Source organism: Argopecten irradians, chromosome 1 (assembly GCF_041381155.1).
Source record: "Argopecten irradians isolate NY chromosome 1, Ai_NY, whole genome shotgun sequence".
Lineage (NCBI taxonomy): Eukaryota > Metazoa > Mollusca > Bivalvia > Pectinida > Pectinidae > Argopecten > Argopecten irradians.
This window is the reverse complement of record NC_091134.1, coordinates 72,542,496-72,567,911: the sequence shown is the minus strand read 5'-3', so window position 1 is coordinate 72,567,911 and position 25,416 is coordinate 72,542,496. Positions and strand designations below refer to the sequence as shown.

General features: G+C 39.1%; 1 protein-coding gene across 1 annotated transcript; it reads left to right on the top strand.

Moving 5' to 3' along the window:
- Positions 1–1,244: 1,244 nt before the first annotated feature.
- Positions 1,245–24,470, top strand: LOC138314136 (sodium- and chloride-dependent glycine transporter 2-like; the record flags this gene model as incomplete). The annotated part of the gene is given in 9 exon segments (XM_069254316.1): positions 1,245–1,379; positions 8,679–8,782; positions 9,263–9,387; positions 10,893–11,005; positions 12,100–12,253; positions 15,842–15,921; positions 22,746–22,808; positions 23,108–23,275; positions 23,634–24,470. Coding segments are annotated over 9 exon segments (1,077 nt in total), but the record flags the coding sequence as incomplete, so codon positions are not given.
- Between the last annotated feature and the right edge of the window lie 946 nt (positions 24,471–25,416).

Here is a 25,416-nt window from a genome sequence, read left to right as displayed (position 1 = left end):
GTGTACAATGATATCCCGGATCATTGTACTGAATATGTACATTACAGCTTGTGTATAATGATATCCCGGATCATTGGACTGAATATGTACATAACAGGTTGTGACAATGATATCCCGGATCCTTGGACTGACTATGTACATTATAGGTTGTGTACAATGATATCCCGGATCATTGGACTGAATATGTACATTACAGCTTGTGTACAATGATATCCCGGATCATTGGACTGAATATGTACATTACAGGTTGTGTACAATGATATCCCGGATCATTGGAATGAATTTGTACATTACAGGTTGTGTACAATGATGTCACGGATCATTGGGCTGAATATGTACATTACAGGTTGTGTACAATGATGTCACGGATCATTGGGCTGAATATGTACATTACAGGTTGTGTACAATAATATCCCGGATCATTGGACTGACTATGTACATTACAGGTTGTGTACAATGATGTCACGGATCATTGGGCTGAATATGTACATTACAGGTTGTGTACAATGATGTCACGGATCATCGGCTGAATATGTACATTACAGGTTGTGTACAATGATATCCGGATCATCGGACTGAATATGTACATTACAGGTTGTGTACAATGATGTCACGGATCATTGGACTGAATATGTAAATTACAGGTTGTGTACAATGATGTCACGGATCATTGGGCTGAATATGTACATTACAGGTTGTGTACAATGATACCTCGGATCATTGGACTGACAATATACATTACAGGTTGTGTACAATGATGTCACGGATCATTGGGCTGAATATGTACATTACAGGTTGTGTACAATGATATCCCGGATCATTGGACTGACTATGTACATTACAGGTTGTGTACAATGATATTCCGGATCATTGGACTGAATATGTACATTACAGGTTGTGTACAATGATATCCCGGATCATTGGACTGAATATGTACATTACAGGTTGTGTACAATGATATCCCGGATCATTGGACTGAATATGTACATTACAGGTTGTGTACAATGATATCCCGGATCATTGGACTGAATATGTACATTACAGGTTGTGTACAATGATGTCACGGATCATTGGGCTGAATATGTACATTACAGGTTGTGTACAATGATGTCACGGATCATTGGGCTGAATATGTACATTACAGGTTGTGTACAATGATGTCACGGATCATTGGACTGAATATGTACATTACAGGTTGTGTACAATGATGTCACGGATCATTGGACTGAATATGTACATTACAGGTTGTTTATGTATCTGCCTTTATGCCGTACATACTGCTGACCGTGATACTCATCAGGAGCCTCACTTTGGATGGTTCTGTAGACGGCATTATCTACTTCATCAAACCGGACTTCACCAAACTGGCTGAATTGCAGGTAAGGACGAAACATGTGCGATTTCTGCGAACAATCAATTAACAATTTTGTCACAAAATCCCTTTTCACTAAAATACTCCTGGAAACCATGTTTCGCAAGCTATTGTAGATATATAGTGTGTCGCTTCTATCAAAAACAAACTCCAAGTTTGCAATATTTTTTTGTTTGTAGATAGCTGTAAATGCTGAATGTACAGAAAGAAAAAACAAATTTTCTTAGAATTGTTCACAAAGAGGTCATAAGTGTGACGCTGTGACAAAACAAAGGGAGGATTCACTAAACAAATTACAATTGATTTTACTTACATTGTTGTGGCACGTCCCGTATTTGTACAATAAAGGCATTCTAGATGCAGTTTAAGACGTATGTTAACAACACGCGAACTTTCTTCAGCGTTTTTCATCTTTTTACACACGGCGCGCAGCGGCGTGAGTAAGATCCGGACCCGGGCGTCTGAAGATCCGGAACTCCAAGCCACGCCGTTCAGCGGCATGACACTCCCCGCCTGGCGTCATTGACGCCACACATCTACTTCGAAAACAAATACACAATCTGTGTAATCGGTCCTACATAAGTCACCATTTGTCCATTCCTCATTACTTGAAGTTCAACTTTGCGAACTCTTCCATCGTTGCTAGGAAAAGTGCGAAGAACGTGTCCTAGAAGCTAGTCGTACCTAACTGTGCCTTCCTCTTTCAGTAGAACAACATCTCCTTCCTGAATGTTGTCTTTAGTGTCCCAAGCCACATTAACTTTCTGAGTAAAGAGAACTGACGGAGATAACACAGATGTTTGCGAGGGGTCGCGATAGGTCGACTGCTGATAATTGCGCATACTTCACACATAAATGTGTTTAAAATGTCATGAGTAAGATTCCGTCGTGATTCTGACACGATGATTCCTTCGAAAAATCCTCCTTGCTGTGCAGATGGCTCTCTCCCAAACACCGCCCATATGAGATGCATGTGGCGGATTGAAGATACATGTAGTACAGTTTTCTACCATGAACTTCTGAACAGTAGAGCTTTCGACATTTACGGTGTTTATTTGAAGTGCGTCTGTACTGCTGACAACGTTAGTACCTCGGTCAGAGTAGAACTGTGTAACTTTTCCGCGCAATGAGACAAAACGACGAAGAGCATTGATAAACGCCGCTGAAGACATCTCCTCTACAAGTTCTATGTGCACGGCTCTACTGGTCATACAAGTGAAAAGTATCGCCCATCGCTTAGCATTAGCTGCACCACCACGTGATTTCCTAGTCGAAACTTGCCACGGACCAAAGGTGTCAACACTTATACGTAGGTAAACTGTGGAGTAGGTTGCGTGCGGAATTCAGGTAAATTAGTCATTTTCTGGTACTCCAATTTCCGGCGGAGGTGTCTATACCACTTGTGACGCGAAGGAAGGAAACCGCGGAAATTGCCTTTTCAGAGGCATCCGAGAAGGTATGTAGCTCGATCCTGTCACTCTCCTTCAATGACGTGGGTACAAATATCCTGGGTATTTTCAAGTTTGATAAGTTGTGTAGGGAGTGATACCAGTTTCTCCATCTTAACTCAACATCCGGCTGAACTGCTTCATCCCATCCTGAGGTAGAGTTAACGACACCTCGAAAGATAAATCGTCCTTGTAGAATGACGGGGGCCAAGAACCCAAGAGGATCATAGAGACTGTTCAAGCCTGAGAGTATCTCTCTTTTCGTAACCTTAACCTGGGGGTCCTTTAGGGCGATGTTGAAGACGAAGGTGTCTGACTCAAGGTTCCAGTCGAGACCTAGACTACGTTGAGTAGGATCAACGCTGAGCTCAAGGTTTATGTCGCTGAGGTCTTTGGCTCTGTGGCTTGAGATAGTTCGGATAGATGATGGTAAGCTTGGGCTACCCCGGGAGAGGGTATTTCTGATCGATTATCAGGAATATCACCACACTCTATAACTCTAGTAAGATGTATGTCGGTAGCGTTGTCAACGCTGCTATTGATTATAGGTTCGACTATAAATCCCGGCCACATCTGCCTGTGTTCACTGAGGCACCGTTACATGTTGACAAGTTATAAGAAATTGTCGGAGTACTTGTATCAAACATATCGAAGAACTCCGGTTTGGCCAAAGTTTGGCTACTCTGGTCGTCCAGAATAGCATATAGTCGTCTTGCTTTCTCTTTATGTCTATCAGGGTAAACATTCACTAGAAGAGTTTTAGAAAACGATTTACCAGAAAATTTAGGTCCACAGACTTTCGTACACATGTTGTTAACAGTTTTAACCTTAGTATCGTCAACTTGTTTCTCCCCGCCGTCCTTCTTCCCGCCATCTCTTTTTATGTGAAGGGCGGTTAAATGGGATTCCCCACAAGTTTCACATTTTAGCTTTGCTTTACCGTTTTAGCTAGATAGGTTGACTCAAGGCAGCGGTAACACAGACCGTTCTCCTTTATCATGCATTTACGTTATTCTATAGGAAGCGAACAGAACTTTCTACAACGTTTGATTCAGTGAAAGTCATTTGGGTGTAGGGGACACTTTTTGCATTTTCCCTCGTAACACCTTCACACTTAGTCTTCTTCGAATGAACGGACACAGGTTTAACTACTTCGGACTTCTTTGAATCTACGTCGCGGTATTGAAAACCTGGGTCGTTGCGGGTACGACTGAGGTCTTGTACAAACTGAACTAAGACGGTAAACGGTGGATATGGCACTCCGTATTTTCCTTTGTAGTCGGAAGCTCTTGTCGTCCACTTTTTGCGCCAAGGGTGAGGTAACTTAGAGATGATGGGTATGATCCCTACAGGTGAGTCATAATACGAGAACATAGTATCATATTGTGGATTTCTTTTGATCCCGTCAATATGGATAACAATATCGGCTAAGTCGAAAAGTTTTGTCAGTATCTTTGACTGTCAGCGACGGAAACTTTTCCAATTTACTCTTTAGGGAACTGTCTACGAGCTCCACAGCTCCGTATCTATCCAAATCATTTGAGACGGGTTTTCCACATTAGCTAGACGTATATTGTAGCTCTTCGAAAGGAGAAACCGATAGATCAAGCACAATAGATTCAAAGTTCATTTTTCCATGCAATATATGCTTCTGGTTCATCGGTAAAGTTGGTAAATCTTGAAATCATCAACTCTTTCTTCATGAGGTAGTTTGAGAATACCGTTAAATTGTCTATCGGTTAACTGGATTACTGACGGTTGACGTTATAGACACCGTGGTTGTGAGCGGAATGTGATTCGAACTACTGACCGTGGTAGTAGGCGTAATGGTGAATAACCCTGTTGGCGCCGTCGTAACAGTATGCGTAGGATTAGGCAACGCGTACCTCGAAGTGTTCATTTTTTGTTGAAATGTCGTTGCGTTGGGGTTATATGAGAATCCGGTTTGTGATGTGACCATAGTATTGAACGGAAATCCGGTTTGTGCCGTGACTGTAGGTTGACTAATGGGAGGAAGTTCATCTAAATAACTCTGTACCTTTTGAGGTCCAGTCATGGTTTCAACCCTTGGTGAAATATAGTGACTACTGTTATCTGAATCATCAGCGTCTTCAGCCTCAACTTCAGCTCGCGCGACAACTTCGCTTTGCTTTAAAATTTCCATTTCACTGTAGAGCTACAGCTTGTTTTATTTCAACTTCCCTTTTTAGAAAATCTTATCGTGTTCTCACGAGGGTTGCCTCCCTTTTATGAATTGTTACCTTTGATGAACTGGAGCTTCTTGAGGCAGTCTCCGTCTTGTCTAACAATGCGTCCTCAATTCGTTTAGCGAGTCTGGCTATTATCTTTACGTTTCGTTCCATTTGTTCTTTGTGTGTTTTATGTTCATCTATACTTTCCTCTGACCTATTTCTGTTAAGAAATTCCGACACTGCGTTGGACTTATCCAGAAATTCCTTTCTCATTTTTTGTATATCAGTTTTCATTTGTCGTAATGTTCTGACTTCTAGTTCGGATTCCTTCAAATGAAATACAATGTTTTCTATCACTAACCATTTTTGGTCAGCTCTATAACATAATTAATTAAAATTCTGTCGAAATGGTTCTTTACCTTGTTCGGTTAACGTACGCACTCGTGAAGTCTCAGAATCGCTAATTCTATCATTCGAACCTGAATCCTCATTTAATGCGGCCTGATTTATAGAATCGGACGGATCGGTCACGATTTCAGGCTTACCGTGAGACATTTTCGAATGTTTTGTTTATGTACACACTAAAGGTATAGGCAACAAATTTACACTTATTCTATAGTAACTAAGCATTAAACATACAACATGATAAATTCACATAGTAACCAAAGTTCAACATTCAATGGTAATAATGCCAATAAAAATTAAGTAACTGAATGTCTGTAAAACCACTTAGCGATAAATGATTATCAACTGCAATGAGATTCAAAGTCGTCACATGAAATACCAAATTCTGATTTCAATTCAAATATGAATTTCAACATGTGAGTTACTTTATCTATGTTCTTTGTGTGACTGATCATTAATGAAGTAGCCTTTCTATGCAGAATTATATGTACAATTAAACACACAATGAAAGGAAAAAAATGTTTCTCAAATTCAACTTTAAGATTTGTATCAATCAAATGATTAAATGACACAACAAATCAATTTCGATAAAATATGCTCAACACATGAAACCTTTGCCTACTGGCCAATAATGAAGATGTTGGTTCGGATTTTCTAAATTTAAACTTGTTCAGAAATCAAGGTCTTGTTTATTAAAATAGAAATGATTCACTAATTGGGTAGCTGATAATTGTCTCTAAAATGTTAATCAGCTTTAATAAATGAAATGTCAACACTTGGATACTTGGATTATTCACAAAGTTCAGTATCTAGAACTGTATTCAAAGTTCACATCTGGAAGGGGGGGGGGTTATCATATGATGTCATCACTACGGTAACATAGTCTATCTTCAAACTCGTTCAAGTTTTGCAAAGAGCCGAAGTCCTTTACATCTATTGTGGGCTGGCTAGGTTGATTGTTTACCTGCAGTCGCAGCATGGGTTTTCACTGGGGACAGTCTGGTAACGATCATTTACTGTGTCGCTTCTATCAAAAACAAACTCCAAGTTTTCAGTAATTTTTTTATTTGTAGATAGCTGTAAATGCTGAAAGTACAGGAAGAAAAAACAAATTTTCTTATAATTGTTAACAAAGAGGTCATAAGAGTGACGCTGTGACAAAACAAAGGGAGGATTCACTGAAATGTCCTAAACAAATTACAATTGATTTTACTTACATTGTTGTGGCACGTCCCGTATTTGTACAATTAAGGCACCCTAGATGCAGTTTAAGACGTGTGTTAACAACACGCGAAGATTTTGAATTATTTTTATATTACAACATGGATACTAAATATTTTTTTTATTAAAAACATCCTTACGATTTAGGAGCGCAGATAAACGGTTTTTAATTAGTAAATTTTAACTGTTACTTTGATAATTCATGTCTAACAAATGCACTGCATTGAAAAGCACAATTTTATGAAGTCGATAAACGATTGATTTCGTTTTTATTTATGCAAAGTTTGCTTGTGATTTGCCAAGCGTGCATCGTGCGCTCTCTGCACGTAATGCTTATATGTAAGGCAAAATATATCCATCAAGTCGATAGCCAAAACCAAGATATCTATATCTTTTTCCTTTAAAATAAACCTTCTTTATACTAGATTATCGCAACATAATTTTGTGCACTTCACTGGTTTCATACCAGTCAAGCATGTCTGTTATATCTCCGACATAGCCTATAAAAAATACTATCAAGATTCAAACTGTGTTCTTCTTCTTTCGTTATGAGATAGATTTACTTTGTAATGGCCTCTGTAAAATAACGTCCATAGAAAAAAACACAATGCTTAAAGACATAAAGTTATATGAGCCGTATTTTTCACGTATCAAAAAGAGCTTTTAATGTTTTATTCCCTACCAACAGTTAGCAACGACTTTGATAATTGCAATACTAACAATGTATATGTTTTAATTTTACATGTACAAATAAGAGCTGATTTGGCGGTACTTCCAAAATCATTATATTTACATCTAGAGCGAAGAAAAATGAATACATACGGTCAGACCAGGAAGTCAACTTGTGGTCTACAATTTTATTTCACATATTGTTTCCATTTCCATATTGTTACAAATGTTTATAAGGCATCATACATGTTTGTCTGTCCATCTGAATTTTTTTCACAGCTTAATTCATCAATCCTGGTGGTTTTCAATAGATGACTGAAGTAAAAATTGCACGTCAAAATGTTCGCGCAGTTATGGCACATGTAACTTAAACAATGTATCTGCATTTCTACAAACTATAAGTTCGTTAACATGTCTGATAGTTCATATGTATTGTAAGTATTGTGATTCTCACAATGTCGGTGGTAATTTTCGGTGGTGAATAAAATATTAAAGTTGTATGGTCTATAACTTACGCTCCTTTTTGTCATAGTGAAAACTGTTTAAGTGTTATACACATTTGTCTCCGTCTGTCTGAGTTTGAAACTTTCTAATTTTACCACTTTTTATAAAGATGAAGCACTGTAAGTTTTTTAATTATAAAAGTAAAAAAAAAATAATGTGTACACGTGAAAAAAAAGGCTCGAAAGATGCCGAATCATTCCGAACTCTTCCAGACATCGTCGCGATAATCTCGAATTAACACGAGAGTTGTGAAACCAAAAGAAAATGTCAACTTTTTTTCATAAACAAACCATGTGGTCGACCACAGCAGACTGGATCTACAAAGCAAAATAATGCTCGCACATCACAACATTTTAAACACACAATATTTTACGGCAATGTGTGAATTAGATGTTTCAAATACTCATTCTGTTGACATATACCAGCATGATTTGCTCATACTAGCCAGAAGGAAAACGTAAACACCTGGCTCACCACGTACAGGTTGTGTCGACGACAGTCACGTGATACGATTCGGCATTCCGACAAAACTAAATGCGCTTTATTCAAATCCAGAAATATATTATCTCTAGATTTCGGCTCTCTTATAGACTAACATACGCTTTTGGGGAGCTAAATCCTCAAGTTAAATGTCCGAGTTCAAATATAAAATGTTTAAGCGACATATCGTTGCAGTTAAATTAGAAGGAAATATAACTTTAAAAGCTCTTCTTGATTCGTGAGTATAAAATTACGACACATCAAACTTGAAAATACATATAGTAGCATTGTATGTACGTGTATAGAGAATTACAAACTAAGTAAATGAAATTTTGAAAACAAGCACAGCAAAATTATAGAAAGAAGGTATACACCTGTATGCTAAAGGTTTGGTTTGAGGCAGCGGTACAAGCCTTCTTCTCTCTCGGCCCAGCCTGGGGTGGCGTACTTACCATGGCAAGTTTCAGTGACTTTAAAAATAAGACATTCTAGTAAGTCAAGTTTTACATGTTCCATTTCTGAAAACAAAAGGTGTTTTTACAGTAAAGATTATACATTTTATAAGTGAATACTGCAGTTTTAAAAATTTTATCTAATATCTTTCAATATACAAATTTGTTTGTAAGTATCGTTGATTAAATGTCCGTATTATAATGTTTAACGTTATTTCTATTTTTCCTGATTCTTTTATAAATTTGAATGCTTGCACGCAGAAGCAGTTGATATTTTTGTTTAGCTGTAATGCAATTTTACATAAAAAATCATCTATTAAAAGTAAATCCCATTTAAACCTGCCTTCTTTTCTTTTTTTTAATGTATGTTTACGATGTCATATGAATTCAAATTCAAATAAATTTCATTAGTTTTGTTATATTTTCAATGATTCGGTGGTAATCTATTTATGTAGAACTATGTTATATTTTCAGTGATTCGGTGGTAATCTATTTATGTAGAACTATGTTATATTTCAGTGATTCGGTGGTAATAGTTGTCGTCGACATACTGACGGCCTTTTTCTGTGGATTTGTGGTCTTCTCCATTGTTGGGTTTCTGGCCAAGGAAGCGAACCTGTCTATCACTGAAGTAGCGGAATCAGGTAATGTACATAGGGAGGAAAGCATTACCTGTCTATCACTGAAGTAGCGGAATCAGGTAATGTACATAGGGAGGCAAGCATTACCTGTCTATCACTGAAGTAGCGGAATCAGGTAATGTACATAGGGAGGCAAGCATTACCTGTCTATCACTGAAGTAGCGGAATCAGTAATGTAATGTACATAGGGAGGCAAGCATTACCTGTCTATCACTGAAGTAGCGGAATCAGGTAATGTACATAGGGAGGCAAGCATTACCTGTCTATCACTGAAGTAGCGGAATCAGGTAATGTACATAGGGAGGCAAGCATTACCTGTCTATCACTGAAGTAGCGGAATCAGGTAATGTACATAGGGAGGCAAGCATTACCTGTCTATCACTGAAGTAGCGGAATCAGGTAATGTACATAGGGAGGCAAGCATTACCTGTCTATCACTGAAGTAGCGGAATCAGGTAATGTACATAGGGAGGCAAGCATTACCTGTCTATCACTGAAGTAGCGGAATCAGGTAATGTACATAGGGAGGCAAGCATTACCTGTCTATCACTGAAGTAGCAGAATCAGGTAATGTACATAGGGAGGCAAGCATTACCTGTCTATCACTGAAGTAGCGGAATCAGGTAATGTACATAGGGAGGCTAGCATTACCTGTCTATCACTGAAGTAGCGGAATCAGGTAATGTACATAGGGAGGCAAGCATTACCTGTCTATCACTGAAGTAGCGGAATCAGGTAATGTACATAGGGAGGCAAGCATTACCTGTCTATCACTGAAGTAGCGGAATCAGGTAATGTACATAGGGAGGCTAGCATTACCTGTCTATCACTGAAGTAGCGGAATCAGGTAATGTACATAGGGAGGCAAGCATTACCTGTCTATCACTGAAGTAGCGGAATCAGGTAATGTACATAGGGAGGCAAGCATTACCTGTCTATCACTGAAGTAGCGGAATCAGGTAATGTACATAGGGAGGTACGAGCATCTACTTAGTAGAACTATGTACTTCATCCGGACTTAAACCACGCGTTTGTATGGAAAAGTAGAGAATATCCCTCCAGCAGAGGTAAACTGTAACTGAAATGTTACTTGTATTTTGTGCATTTTAAGCGGAAGTTCGGGTTTGAGTTCTAAACATAGAGACATAAACAAGAATTAGTTAAAATTACTCGCATTTAATGCATACCTTAGTTAATGTTTTAGTTTCAGACCAAACTACAGACATAATACCAGTGTTACAAAGACCATATAACCAACATCAAAATATTGTTCATTACAGTATTGAGCAGGTTCTGGCAAATGTCAGCCGTATATTGGCGCCATGTGTACAGTATATCGTTCTGGCAAATAACAGAGGAACAGCTGTCAAATTATAAAATGTCTATCATTAAAGCAAACATAAAGTGTTAAACCTATCAAGCATAACAGTATTGTAGCATTTACTGTTATCAAATAAAGATCGATAAATTGTGAATTGATCTACTACATCTAAATTATTAAATTACAGGGCCTGGTCTAGTATTCCTAGCTTACCCAGAAGCCTTAGCGAGACTTCCGCTACCACAGTTATGGTCTGTACTGTTCTTTGTCATGGTCTTTTATGTCGGGCTGGATACGGAGGTATGAACAATGCAGGGGAGATAACTCATATCAGACTGTTAAACCATGCAGGGGAGATAAATCATAGAAGAGTATGACAATAGCTTGGTACCCTGGCCTACCCATAATGCTCCACGTAGTAGCTATGCGGAGCATTATGGGTAGACCAAGGCATCAGGCTAAGTATGACAATACATGAGAGATAATCCGTATCAGAAGATTATTACAATACAGGGAGATCACTCATAAAATATTATTACATGTCTATACCAGTACACGGCAGATCAATTGTATCAGAAGACGTTAACAGAAGAGGGGAGATAATACATACTAGAAGATAAAAATATAGCATATCGAACGGAAGACTATTGCAATACATAACAATAGAGGGGAGATAACTCATCATACCAGAAGATAAAAATATAGCATAACAAACGGAAGACTATATAGCTATTACAATACAAGGAAGAAAGCCCATACGACAGAATATAACAATAGAGGGGAGATAACTCATAACAGATAACTGTAACGAACAATAGAGGGGAGATAACTCATAACAGATAACTGTAACGAACAATAGAGGGGAGATAAATCATAACAGATAACTGTAACGAACAATAGAGGGGAGATAAATCATAACAGATAACTGTAACGAACAATAGAGGGGAGATAAATCATAACAGATAACTGTAACGAACAATAGAGGGGAGATAAATCATAACAGATAACTGTAACGATAACGGGCATATATATCTCGTAAATTGAGTAGAATAATGCGTAAAGGAGAAGTAACGTGAAAACAAAATCTTCATGATCCTAAACTGTTTCAGGGGAGGTAACTTAGTACTACAAATTCACATGAATATATTATTAAAGCAAGCAGAAAATCTGATAATCAAATCATATCAGAAAGGGTAAATATTCAGATACGGAAATAATGTCAGAAAAACTCATTGTTGATACATGCTTTACAACAACGTATTGAGAATACTAATAGTATATGTAGTGAAATGTGATATACTCAACTATCGCGATTCACTTTATATTATAGTTGTTACTACTTTCTGTTTATATTACATCACAGTTTGCCTTATGATTTTTTTCTTTGTTTCTAGTTTGCTATGGTGGAAACCATAACGAGTGGTCTAAAGGATATGTATCCTAATAGTCTCGGCAAAAAAACATACCATATACTTCTGGCCGTATTTATTGTGTATTTCCTAACTAGTATTATACTAGCTACCCAGGTAAAGTATACTATCTACACCGGTAAATTATACTAGCTACATAGGAAATTATACTAGTTACACAAGTAAATATACTAGCTACACAGGTAAATAATACTAGCTACACCAGTAAATTATACTAGCTACACAGGTAAATTATACTAGCTACACAGATAAATTATACTAGTTACATAGGTAAAGTACACTAATTACACAGGTAAATTATACTAGCTACACAGGTAAATTATACTAGTTATACAGGTAAATTATACAGGCTACACAGGTAAATTATACTAGCTACACAGGTAAATTATACTAGCTACACCAGTAAATTATACTAGCTACGCCAGTAAATTATACTAGCTAAACAGGTAAATAATACTAGCTACACAGGTAAATTATAATAGCTACACAGGTAAATTACACTAGCTAAACAGGTAAATAATACTAGCTACACAGGTAAATTATACTAGCTACACAGGTAAATTATACTAGCTAAACAGGTAAATTATACTAGCTACACAGGTAAATTATACTAGCTACACAGAAAAATTATACTAGCTACACAGGTAAATTATACTAGCTACACTAGTAAATTATACTAGCTACACCAGTAAATTATACTAGCTGCACAGGTAAATTATACAGGCTACACAGGTAAATTATACTAGCTACACAGGTAAATTATACTACCTACACAGGTAAATTATACTAGCTACACCAGTAAATTATACTAGCTACACAGGTAAATTATACAAGCTACACAGGTAAATTATACTAGCTACACATATAAATTATACTAGCTACACAGGATAATTATACAGGCTACACAGTTAAATTATACTAGTTACACAGGTAAATTATACTAGCTACACAGGTAAATTATACTAGCTACACAGGTAAATAATACTAGCTACACCAGTAAATTATACTAGCTACACAGGTAAATTATACTAGCTACACAGGTAAATTATACAGGCTACACAGGTAAATTATACTAGCTACACAGGTAAATTATACTAGCTACACCAGTAAATTATACTAGCTACACAGGTAAATTATACAAGCTACACAGGTAAATTAAACTAGCTACACAGGTAAATAATACTAGCTACACTAGTAAATTATACTAGATACACAGGTAAATTATACTAGTTTCACAGGTAAATTATACCAGCTACACAGTTAAATTATACTAGCTACACAGGTAAATTATACTAGCTACACAGGTAAATTATACTAGTTACACAGGTAAATTATACAGGCTACACAGGTAAATTATACCAGCTACACAGGTAAATTATACTAGCTACACAGGTAAATTATACTAGCTACACAGGTAAATTATACTAGCTATACACAGGTAAATTATACTAGCTACACAGGTAAATTATACTAGCTATACACAGGTAAATTATACTAGCTATACACAGGTAAATTATACTAGCTACACAGGTAAATTATACTAGCTACACAGGTAAATTATACAGGTTACACAGGTAAATTATACCAGCTACACAGGTATTTTATACTAGCAACACAGGTAAATTATACTAGCTACACAGGTGAATTATACTAGCTACACCAGTAAATTATACTATCTACACAGATCAATTATACTAGCTACACAGGATAATTATAAAGGCTACACAGTTAAATTATACTAGCTACACAGGTAAATTATACTAGCTACACTAGTAAATTATACTAGCTATACACAGGTAAATTATACTAGCTACACAGGTAAATTATACTAGCTACACAGGTAAATTATACTAGCTACACAGGTAAATTATACTAGCTACACAGGTAAATTATACTAGCTACACAGATAAATTATACTAGCTACACAGGTACATTATACTAGCTACACAGGTAAATTATACTAGCTACACAGATAAATTATACTAGCTACACAGATAAATTATAGTTACTACACAGGTAAATTATACTATCTACACAGATCAATTATACTAGCTACACAGGTAAATTATACTAGCTACACAGGTAAATTATACTAGCTACACAGGTAAATTATACTAGTTTCACAGGTAAATTATACTAGCTACACAGATAAATTATACTAGCTACACAGGTAAATTATACTAGTTACACAGGTAAATTATACTAGTTACACAGGTAAATTATACAGGCTACACAGGTAATTTATACTAGCTATATAGGTAAATTATACAGGCTACACAGGTAAATTATACAGGCTACATAGGTAAATTATACTAGCTACACAGGTAAATTATACAGGCTACACAGGTAAATTATACTAGCTAAACAGGTAAATTATACTAGCTACACAGGTAAATTATACTAGCTACACCAGTAAATTATACTAGCTACACAGCTAAATTATACTAGCTACACAGGTAAATTATACAGGCTACACAGGTAAATTATACTAGCTAAACAGGTAAATAATACTAGCTACACCAGTAAATTATACTAGCTACACCAGTAAATTATACTAGATACACAGGTAAATTATACTAGCTACACAGGTAAATTATACTAGCTACACAGGTAAATTATACTAGCTACACAGGTAAATTATACTAGCTACACAGGTAAATTATACTAGCTACACAGGTAAATTATACTAGCTACACAGGTAAATTATACTAGCTACACAGATAAATTATACTAGCTACACAGGTAAATTATACTAGCTACACAGGTAAATTATACTAGTTACACAGGTAAATTATACAGGCTACACAGGTAAATTATACCAGCTACACAGGTAAATTATACTAGCTACACAGGTAAATTATACTAGCTACACAGGTAAATTATACTAGCTAAACAGGTAAATTATACTAGCTACATAGGTAAATTATACTAGCTACACAGGTAAATTATACTAGCTAAACAGGTAAATTATACATGCTTCACAGGTAAATTATACTAGCTACACAGGTAAATTATACAGGATACACAGGTAAATTATACAGGCTACACAAGTAAATTTTACAGGCTACACAAGTAAATTCCGTCATCATGGTGGTAAGTATCTCTGTAGGAGATGAGATGTATCTCTGTAGGAGCTGAGATGTAGAGATGATGACAGGATATGCGTGGTGTATAATCACCCCCGTCATCATGGTGGTAATCACTCCCCTTCATCATGGGTGTATCTCTGTAGGAGCTGAGATGTAGAGATGATGACAGGATATCGTGGTGTATAATCACTCCCGTCATCATGGTGGTAAGTATCTCTGTAGGAGCTGAGATGTAGAGATGATGACAGGATATCGTGGTGTATAATCACCCCCGTCATCATGGTGGTAAGTATCTCTGTAGGAGCTGAGATGTAGAGATGATGACAGGATATCGTGGTGTATAATCACCCCCCGTCATCATGGTGGTAAGTATCTCTGTAGGAGCTGAGATGTAGAGATGATGACAGGATATCGTGGTGTATAATCACCCCCGTCATCATGGTGGTAAGTATCTCTGTAGGAGCTGAGATGTAGAGATGATGACAGGATATCGTGGTGTATAATCACCCCGTCATCATGGTGGTAAGTATCTCTGTAGGAGCTGAGATGTAGAGATGATGACAGGATATCGTGGTGTATAATCACCCCCGTCATCATGGTGGTAAGTATCTCTGTAGGAGCTGAGATATTGGTGTATAATCCTCCGGAGATGATGGACAGGATATCGTGGTGTATAATCACCCCCGTCATCATGGTGGTAAGTATCTCTGTAGGAGCTGAGATGTAGAGATGATGACAGGATATCGTGGTGTATAATCACCCCCGTCATCATGGTGGTAAGTATCTCTGTAGGAGCTGAGATGTAGAGATGATGACAGGATATCGTGGTGTATAATCACCCCGTCATCATGGTGGTAAGTATCTCTGTAGGAGCTGAGATGTAGAGATGATGACAGGATACCGTGGTGTATAATCACTCCTGTCATCATGGTGGTAAGTATCTCTGTAGGAGCTGAGATGTAGAGATGATGACAGGATATCGTGGTGTATAATCACTCCTGTCATCATGGTGGTAAGTATCTCTGTAGGAGCTGAGATGTAGAGATGATGACAGGATATCGTGGTGTATAATCACTCCTGTCATCATGGTGGTAAGTATCTCTGTAGGAGCTGAGATGTAGAGATGATGACAGGATATCGTGGTGTATAATCACCCCTGTCATCATGGTGGTAAGTATCTCTGTAGGAGCTGAGATGTAGAGATGATGACAGGATATCGTGGTGTATAATCACCCCCGTCATCATGGTGGTAAGTATCTCTGTAGGAGCTGAGATGTAGAGATGATGACAGGATATCGTGGTGTATAATCACCCCCGTCATCATGGTGGTAAGTATCTCTGTAGGAGCTGAGATGTAGAGATGATGACAGGATATCGTGGTGTATAATCACCCCCGTCATCATGGTGGTAAGTATCTCTGTAGGAGCTGAGATGTAGAGATGATGACAGGATATCGTGGTGTATAATCACCCCCGTCATCATGGTGGTAAGTATCTCTGTAGGAGCTGAGATGTAGAGATGATGACAGGATATCGTGGTGTATAATCACCCCCGTCATCATGGTGGTAAGTATCTCTGTAGGAGCTGAGATGTAGAGATGATGACAGGATATCGTGGTGTATAATCACCCCCGTCATCATGGTGGTAAGTATCTCTGTAGGAGCTGAGATGTAGAGATGATGACAGGATATCGTGGTGTATAATCACCCCCGTCATCATGGTGGTAAGTATCTCTGTAGGAGCTGAGATGTAGAGATGATGACAGGATATCGTGGTGTATAATCACCCCCGTCATCATGGTGGTAAGTATCTCTGTAGGAGCTGAGATGTAGAGATGATGACAGGATATCGTGGTGTATAATCACCCCCGTCATCATGGTGGTAAGTATCTCTGTAGGAGCTGAGATGTAGAGATGATGACAGGATACCGTGGTGTATAATCACTCCCGTCATCATGGTGGTAAGTATCTCTGTAGGAGCTGAGATGTAGAGATGATGACAGGATATCGTGGTGTATAATCACCCCCGTCATCATGGTGGTAAGTATCTCTGTAGGAGCTGAGATGTAGAGATGATGACAGGATATCGTGGTGTATAATCACCCCCGTCATCATGGTGGTAAGTATCTCTGTAGGAGCTGAGATGTAGAGATGATGACAGGATATCGTGGTGTATAATCACCCCCGTCATCATGGTGGTAAGTATCTCTGTAGGAGCTGAGATGTAGAGATGATGACAGGATATCGTGGTGTATAATCACCCCCGTCATCATGGTGGTAAGTATCTCTGTAGGAGCTGAGATGTAGAGATGATGACAGGATATCGTGGTGTATAATCACCCCCGTCATCATGGTGGTAAGTATCTCTGTAGGAGCTGAGATGTAGAGATGATGACAGGATATCGTGGTGTATAATCACCCCCGTCATCATGGTGGTAAGTATCTCTGTAGGAGCTGAGATGTAGAGATGATGACAGGATATCGTGGTGTATAATCACCCCCGTCATCATGGTGGTAAGTATCTCTGTAGGAGCTGAGATGTAGAGATGATGACAGGATATCGTGGTGTATAATCACCCCCGTCATCATGGTGGTAAGTATCTCTGTAGGAGCTGAGATGTAGAGATGATGACAGGATATCGTGGTGTATAATCACTCCTGTCATCATGGTGGTAAGTATCTCTGTAGGAGCTGAGATGTAGAGATGATGACAGGATATCGTGGTGTATAATCACCCCCGTCATCATGGTGGTAAGTATCTCTGTAGGAGCTGAGATGTAGAGATGATGACAGGATATCGTGGTGTATAATCACTCCTGTCATCATGGTGGTAAGTATCTCTGTAGGAGCTGAGATGTAGAGATGATGACAGGATATCGTGGTGTATAATCACCCCGTCATCATGGTGGTAAGTATCTCTGTAGGAGCTGAGATGTAGAGATGATGACAGGATATCGTGGTGTATAATCACCCCGTCATCATGGTGGTAAGTATCTCTGTAGGAGCTGAGATGTAGAGATGATGACAGGATATCGTGGTGTATAATCACTCCCGTCATCATGGTGGTAAGTATCTCTGTAGGAGCTGAGATGTAGAGATGATGACAGGATATCGTGGTGTATAATCACCCCCGTCATCATGGTGGTAAGTATCTCTGTAGGAGCTGAGATGTAGAGATGATGACAGGATATCGTGGTGTATAATCACCCCCGTCATCATGGTGGTAAGTATCTCTGTAGGAGCTGAGATGTAGAGATGATGACAGGATATCGTGGTGTATAATCACCCCCGTCATCATGGTGGTAAGTATCTCTGTAGGAGCTGAGATGTAGAGATGATGACAGGATATCGTGGTGTATAATCACCCCCGTCATCATGGTGGTAAGTATCTCTGTAGGAGCTGAGATGTAGAGATGATGACAGGATATCGTGGTGTATAATCACTCCTGTCATCATGGTGGTAAGTATCTCTGTAGGAGCTGAGATGTAGAGATGATGACAGGATATCGTGGTGTATAATCACCCCCGTCATCATGGTGGTAAGTATCTCTGTAGGAGCTGAGATGTAGAGATGATGACAGGATATCGTGGTGTATAATCACCCCCGTCATCATGGTGGTAAGTATCTCTGTAGGAGCTGAGATGTAGAGATGATGACAGGATATCGTGGTGTATAATCACCCCCGTCATCATGGTGGTAAGTATCTCTGTAGGAGCTGAGATGTAGAGATGATGACAGGATATCGTGGTGTATAATCACTCCCGTCATCATGGTGGTAAGTATCTCTGTAGGAGCTGAGATGTAGAGATGATGACAGGATATCGTGGTGTATAATCACCCCGTCATCATGGTGGTAAGTATCTCTGTAGGAGCTGAGAGATGTAGAGATGATGACAGGATATCGTGGTGTATAATCACACCCCGTCATCATGGTGGTAAGTATCTCTGTAGGAGCTGAGATGTAGAGATGATGACAGGATATCGTGGTGTATAATCACCCCCGTCATCATGGTGGTAAGTATCTCTGTAGGAGCTGAGATGTAGAGATGATGACAGGATATCGTGGTGTATAATCACCCCCGTCATCATGGTGGTAAGTATCTCTGTAGGAGCTGAGATGTAGAGATGATGACAGGATATCGTGGTGTATAATCACCCCCGTCATCATGGTGGTAAGTATCTCTGTAGGAGCTGAGATGTAGAGATGATGACAGGATATCGTGGTGTATAATCACCCCCGTCATCATGGTGGTAAGTATCTCTGTAGGAGCTGAGATGTAGAGATGATGACAGGATATCGTGGTGTATAATCACCCCCGTCATCATGGTGGTAAGTATCTCTGTAGGAGCTGAGATGTAGAGATGATGACAGGATATCGTGGTGTATAATCACCCCCGTCATCATGGTGGTAAGTATCTCTGTAGGAGCTGAGATGTAGAGATGATGACAGGATATCGTGGTGTATAATCACCCCCGTCATCATGGTGGTAAGTATCTCTGTAGGAGCTGAGATGTAGAGATGATGACAGGATATCGTGGTGTATAATCACCCCCGTCATCATGGTGGTAAGTATCTCTGTAGGAGCTGAGATGTAGAGATGATGACAGGATATCTGTGTATAATCCCCGTCATCATGGAGCTGAGATGTAGAGATGATGACAGGATATCGTGGTGTATAATCACCCCTGTCATCATGGTGGTAAGTATCTCTGTAGGAGCTGAGATGTAGAGATGATGACAGGATATCGTGGTGTATAATCACCCCCGTCATCATGGTGGTAAGTATCTCTGTAGGAGCTGAGATGTAGAGATGATGACAGGATATCGTGGTGTATAATCACTCCCGTCATCATGGTGGTAAGTACATGGTATGTGGTGTTAATCACCCGTCATCATGGTGGTAAGTATCTCTGTAGGAGCTGAGATGTAGAGATGATGACAGGATATCGTGGTGTATAATCACCCCGTCATCATGGTGGTAAGTATCTCTGTAGGAGCTGAGATGTAGAGATGATGACAGGATATCGTGGTGTATAATCACCCCCGTCATCATGGTGGTAAGTATCTCTGTAGGAGCTGAGATGTAGAGATGATGACAGGATATCGTGGTGTATAATCACCCCCGTCATCATGGTGGTAAGTATCTCTGTAGGAGCTGAGATGTAGAGATGATGACAGGATATCGTGGTGTATAATCACCCCCGTCATGGTGGTAAGTATCTCTGTAGGAGCTGAGATGTAGAGATGATGACAGGATATCGTGGTGTATAATCACCCCCGTCATCATGGTGGTAAGTATCTCTGTAGGAGCTGAGATGTAGAGATGATGACAGGATATCGTGGTGTATAATCACCCCCGTCATCATGGTGGTAAGTATCTCTGTAGGAGCTGAGATGTAGAGATGATGACAGGATATCGTGGTGTATAATCACCCCCGTCATCATGGTGGTAAGTATCTCTGTAGGAGCTGAGATGTAGAGATGATGACAGGATATCGTGGTGTATAATCACCCCCGTCATCATGGTGGTAAGTATCTCTGTAGGAGCTGAGATGTAGAGATGATGACAGGATATCGTGGTGTATAATCACTCCTGTCATCATGGTGGTAAGTATCTCTGTAGGAGCTGAGATGTAGAGATGATGACAGGATATCGTGGTGTATAATCACCCCCGTCATCATGGTGGTAAGTATCTCTGTAGGAGCTGAGATGTAGAGATGATGACAGGATATCGTGGTGTATAATCACCCCCGTCATCATGGTGGTAAGTATCTCTGTAGGAGCTGAGATGTAGAGATGATGACAGGATATCGTGGTGTATAATCACTCCCGTCATCATGGTGGTAAGTATCTCTGTAGGAGCTGAGATGTAGATATGATGACAGGATATCGTGGTGTATAATCACCCCCGTCATCATGGTGGTAAGTATCTCTGTAGGAGCTGAGATGTAGAGATGATGACAGGATATCGTGGTGTATAATCACTCCCGTCATCATGGTGGTAAGTATCTCTGTAGGAGCTGAGATGTAGAGATGATGACAGGATATCGTGGTGTATAATCACCCCCGTCATCATGGTGGTAAGTATCTCTGTAGGAGCTGAGATGTAGAGATGATGACAGGATATCGTGGTGTATAATCACCCCCGTCATCATGGTGGTAAGTATCTCTGTAGGAGCTGAGATGTAGAGATGATGACAGGATATCGTGGTGTATAATCACCCCCGTCATCATGGTGGTAAGTATCTCTGTAGGAGCTGAGATGTAGAGATGATGACAGGATATCGTGGTGTATAATCACCCCCGTCATCATGGTGGTAAGTATCTCTGTAGGAGCTGAGATGTAGAGATGATGACAGGATATCGTGGTGTATAATCACCCCTGTCATCATGGTGGTAAGTATCTCTGTAGGAGCTGAGATGTAGATATGATGACAGGATATCGTGGTGTATAATCACCCCGTCATCATGGTGGTAAGTATCTCTGTAGGAGCTGAGATGTAGAGATGATGACAGGATATCGTGGTGTATAATCACTCCTGTCATCATGGTGGTAAGTATCTCTGTAGGAGCTGAGATGTAGAGATGATGACAGGATATCGTGGTGTATAATCACCCCCGTCATCATGGTGGTAAGTATCTCTGTAGGAGCTGAGATGTAGAGATGATGACAGGATATCGTGGTGTATAATCACCCCCGTCATCATGGTGGTAAGTATCTCTGTAGGAGCTGAGATGTAGAGATGATGACAGGATATCGTGGTGTATAATCACCCCCGTCATCATGGTGGTAAGTATCTCTGTAGGAGCTGAGATGTAGAGATGATGACAGGATATCGTGGTGTATAATCACCCCCGTCATCATGGTGGTAAGTATCTCTGTAGGAGCTGAGATGTAGAGATGATGACAGGATATCGTGGTGTATAATCACCCCCGTCATCATGGTGGTAAGTATCTCTGTAGGAGCTGAGATGTAGAGATGATGACAGGATATCGTGGTGTATAATCACCCCTGTCATCATGGTGGTAAGTATCTCTGTAGGAGCTGAGATGTAGAGATGATGACAGGATATCGTGGTGTATAATCACCCCCGTCATCATGGTGGTAAGTATCTCTGTAGGAGCTGAGATGTAGAGATGATGACAGGATATCGTGGTGTATAATCACCCCCGTCATCATGGTGGTAAGTATCTCTGTAGGAGCTGATGTGTAGAGATGATGACAGGATATCGTGGTGTATAATCACCCCCGTCATCATGGTGGTAAGTATCTCTGTAGGAGCTGAGATGTAGAGATGATGACAGGATATCGTGGTGTATAATCACCCCCGTCATCATGGTGGTAAGTATCTCTGTAGGAGCTGAGATGTAGAGATGATGACAGGATATCGTGGTGTATAATCACCCCCGTCATCATGGTGGTAAGTATCTCTGTAGGAGCTGAGATGTAGAGATGATGACAGGATATCGTGGTGTATAATCACCCCCCGTCATCATGGTGGTAAGTATCTCTGTAGGAGCTGAGATGTAGAGATGATGACAGGATATCGTGGTGTATAATCACTCCTGTCATCATGGTGGTAAGTATCTCTGTAGGAGCTGAGATGTAGATATGATGACAGGATATCGTGGTGTATAATCACTCTCTGTCTCAGATTAGATGGTGGAATAAGTATCTCCCCAGTATTCGGTAGCTGAGATGTGATGATGACAGGATATCGTGGTGTATAATCACTCCCTGTCATCATGGTGGTAAGTATCTCTGTAGGAGCTGAGATGTAGAGATGATGACAGGATATCGTGGTGTATAATCACTCCCGTCATCATGGTGGTAAGTATCTCTGTAGGAGCTTTTTATTGAGGTTTCTTTCTGTTTTAGATCCAGATCATCGTGGCGTTTATGAAGTACGAGGAGCCTACATACAAAGGATATGTATATCCGTCCTATACCAGTGTGCTTGGTACCCTCATCTGTCTGGCCTCAATCATTCCCTTACCTGTAGTCACGTGTCTCGACGTCATCAGAACACCTGGTTCATTTACACAGGTAAACTGATATCAGAAACGCTTTTATGATGCTGAATCACGGACACATGCTTACCCTACACCTGGCATCCATAGGCAGGGTGCATTTAACGACCTAAGTCTTTATCAATGTTTTTTATTGATTGACATGTAAACCATTTGATTTAGTATACTATTCGTGTTGTAATTGGTGGCATGTTTCAGTAAGATAGTACTATAAAAAGGGCAGTAGTCAGCCTCCCATCCGACACAGACATCCACACATCCACCACATAACACAAAGGGGAGGGCACCATTAAATCACCATACATGCCAATGGTACGTTACGCCTAATAGATCTAAATAAACCAAATTTAACTTCAAGATGTTTTTTGTTTCAGAGAATAAGACAACTTCTCCGTCCACCTCTGTCCTGGAGACCAAAAGATGAGAAAGCGAGAGAAATCTATAAAATTTATAACTACAGGAATGGTATCTACCATAGAATTAAGACAAACATTTTAGGAACACGATGAAGCATTCCATGTATAACACGACATACTGCTTCATTATCTATTGTTTCCGTGTGTTCAATATAAACTATTGTCGTCATAGAAAAAGCCTTACATATCTGTTGTCATCAATGTGCCTAAAGTAATATGATTGTCATTCAAATGGACAAACAAACATGGACGATACGTTCAAATGGACAGACAAACATGGACGATACGTTGTAAAAATAAGTTACAAATGGACAGACAAACATGGACGATACGTTAAATGTAAAAATAAGTTACAACATAGAATGCATGCACTGTTAAATCCTTGTTATATTGGTTTATAAGAGCAGAAATCACTCTATAATTCCTGATTACACAATACAAATGAGAAATAAATTGTAGACCTCAACTTTGCTTCATGATCTGATCGTGTGTACTCATTCACTGCACTGTAAATAAATGTTATTATGATGAGTTTTAGCAGTACTGTCAACCATCATTTTCAGCTCTTAATTGTAAATTTAAAACCATTGCACTCAAAGTTTGTAATTCTGAAAATGATTGTAACTTTTGGTGAAAATGATTGTAACTTTTGGTGTGTATAACATATTAAAAGCTCTTCTTGATTCATTAGTGTGAAAAATACGGCACATATAACTTTATTATTTAGTGCAAAAAACTTCCTTTCTGATTTTTTATGTATTCAGTGTAGTAAAAAATTAAATTATTTTGTTACTCCTTTAAAGGCAAAACAAACAGCTTCCAACACTCATGTTCTTATGTGAAATGTTACAAAACGTGTGCATATCAGGTGAAACTTTTCACAAATGCTGACGAGCAAACAATAACGAAAACTGAAGGTAAAAAATCTCCTACAATCCGTTATCTGTCAGGACACAGTCACATTAATTTTATGTTAGATTGATATTACAACATATTCGAAAAAGTTTGTTGCAAACGACAGAAGAAGGTAACTCACAACGTACCATTTTTGAAGGTTTTCCCCGCCTGGTTCTACAAGACGAGCCGTCACATATTATAATGCTTATAGAATAGAATAGGGCCTGTCAAATGCCTGTTAGAGAAAGCATAGAGACGTTTTGTAGTTGAGCTTGGCCATGTTAGTTTAACATGTGAGATAGTCAATGAGGTTTTTAAGGTCAAATGTTTTGTTTTTATATGGGACAGAAGCCTTAAATGGTGTGAAAGTGCAGTCAGATGTTTCACCACAGAAGATTTATTTAGATACTTGCTTTCATGTATCCTGAATGTTTTTAATAGAAATAGATTGGTTATATCTATTTGTTGTCATTAGAAATTTTTAGTAAAGAAAAATTTCCTTGGTATTCGCATTTACTATACAAATGGGTAAATTCCCTCATATTGGCACGTACTGATGAAGAGTGTTATCATATTTCCATAAAACTGGTTGTTTTCACTAGTGAAATTGGTGTAAATTTTGGACAAAACTGATGGTTTCCAGTTGTCCTAGCACAATTCCAACTGAATTGGCAGTGAGCAACACAATTCCTTGAAGATGCCAGGGAGACGAACCAGACAATCAAAGGAGAAGACAACCCGATCCCATTTACAGATATTTCTAGATGAAGGAAAATGTTGCGCTGTAGCTAATATAACAAGGTTGAGATTGAAGGATCAAGGGGACAGCTAGTGGATTGTCCCT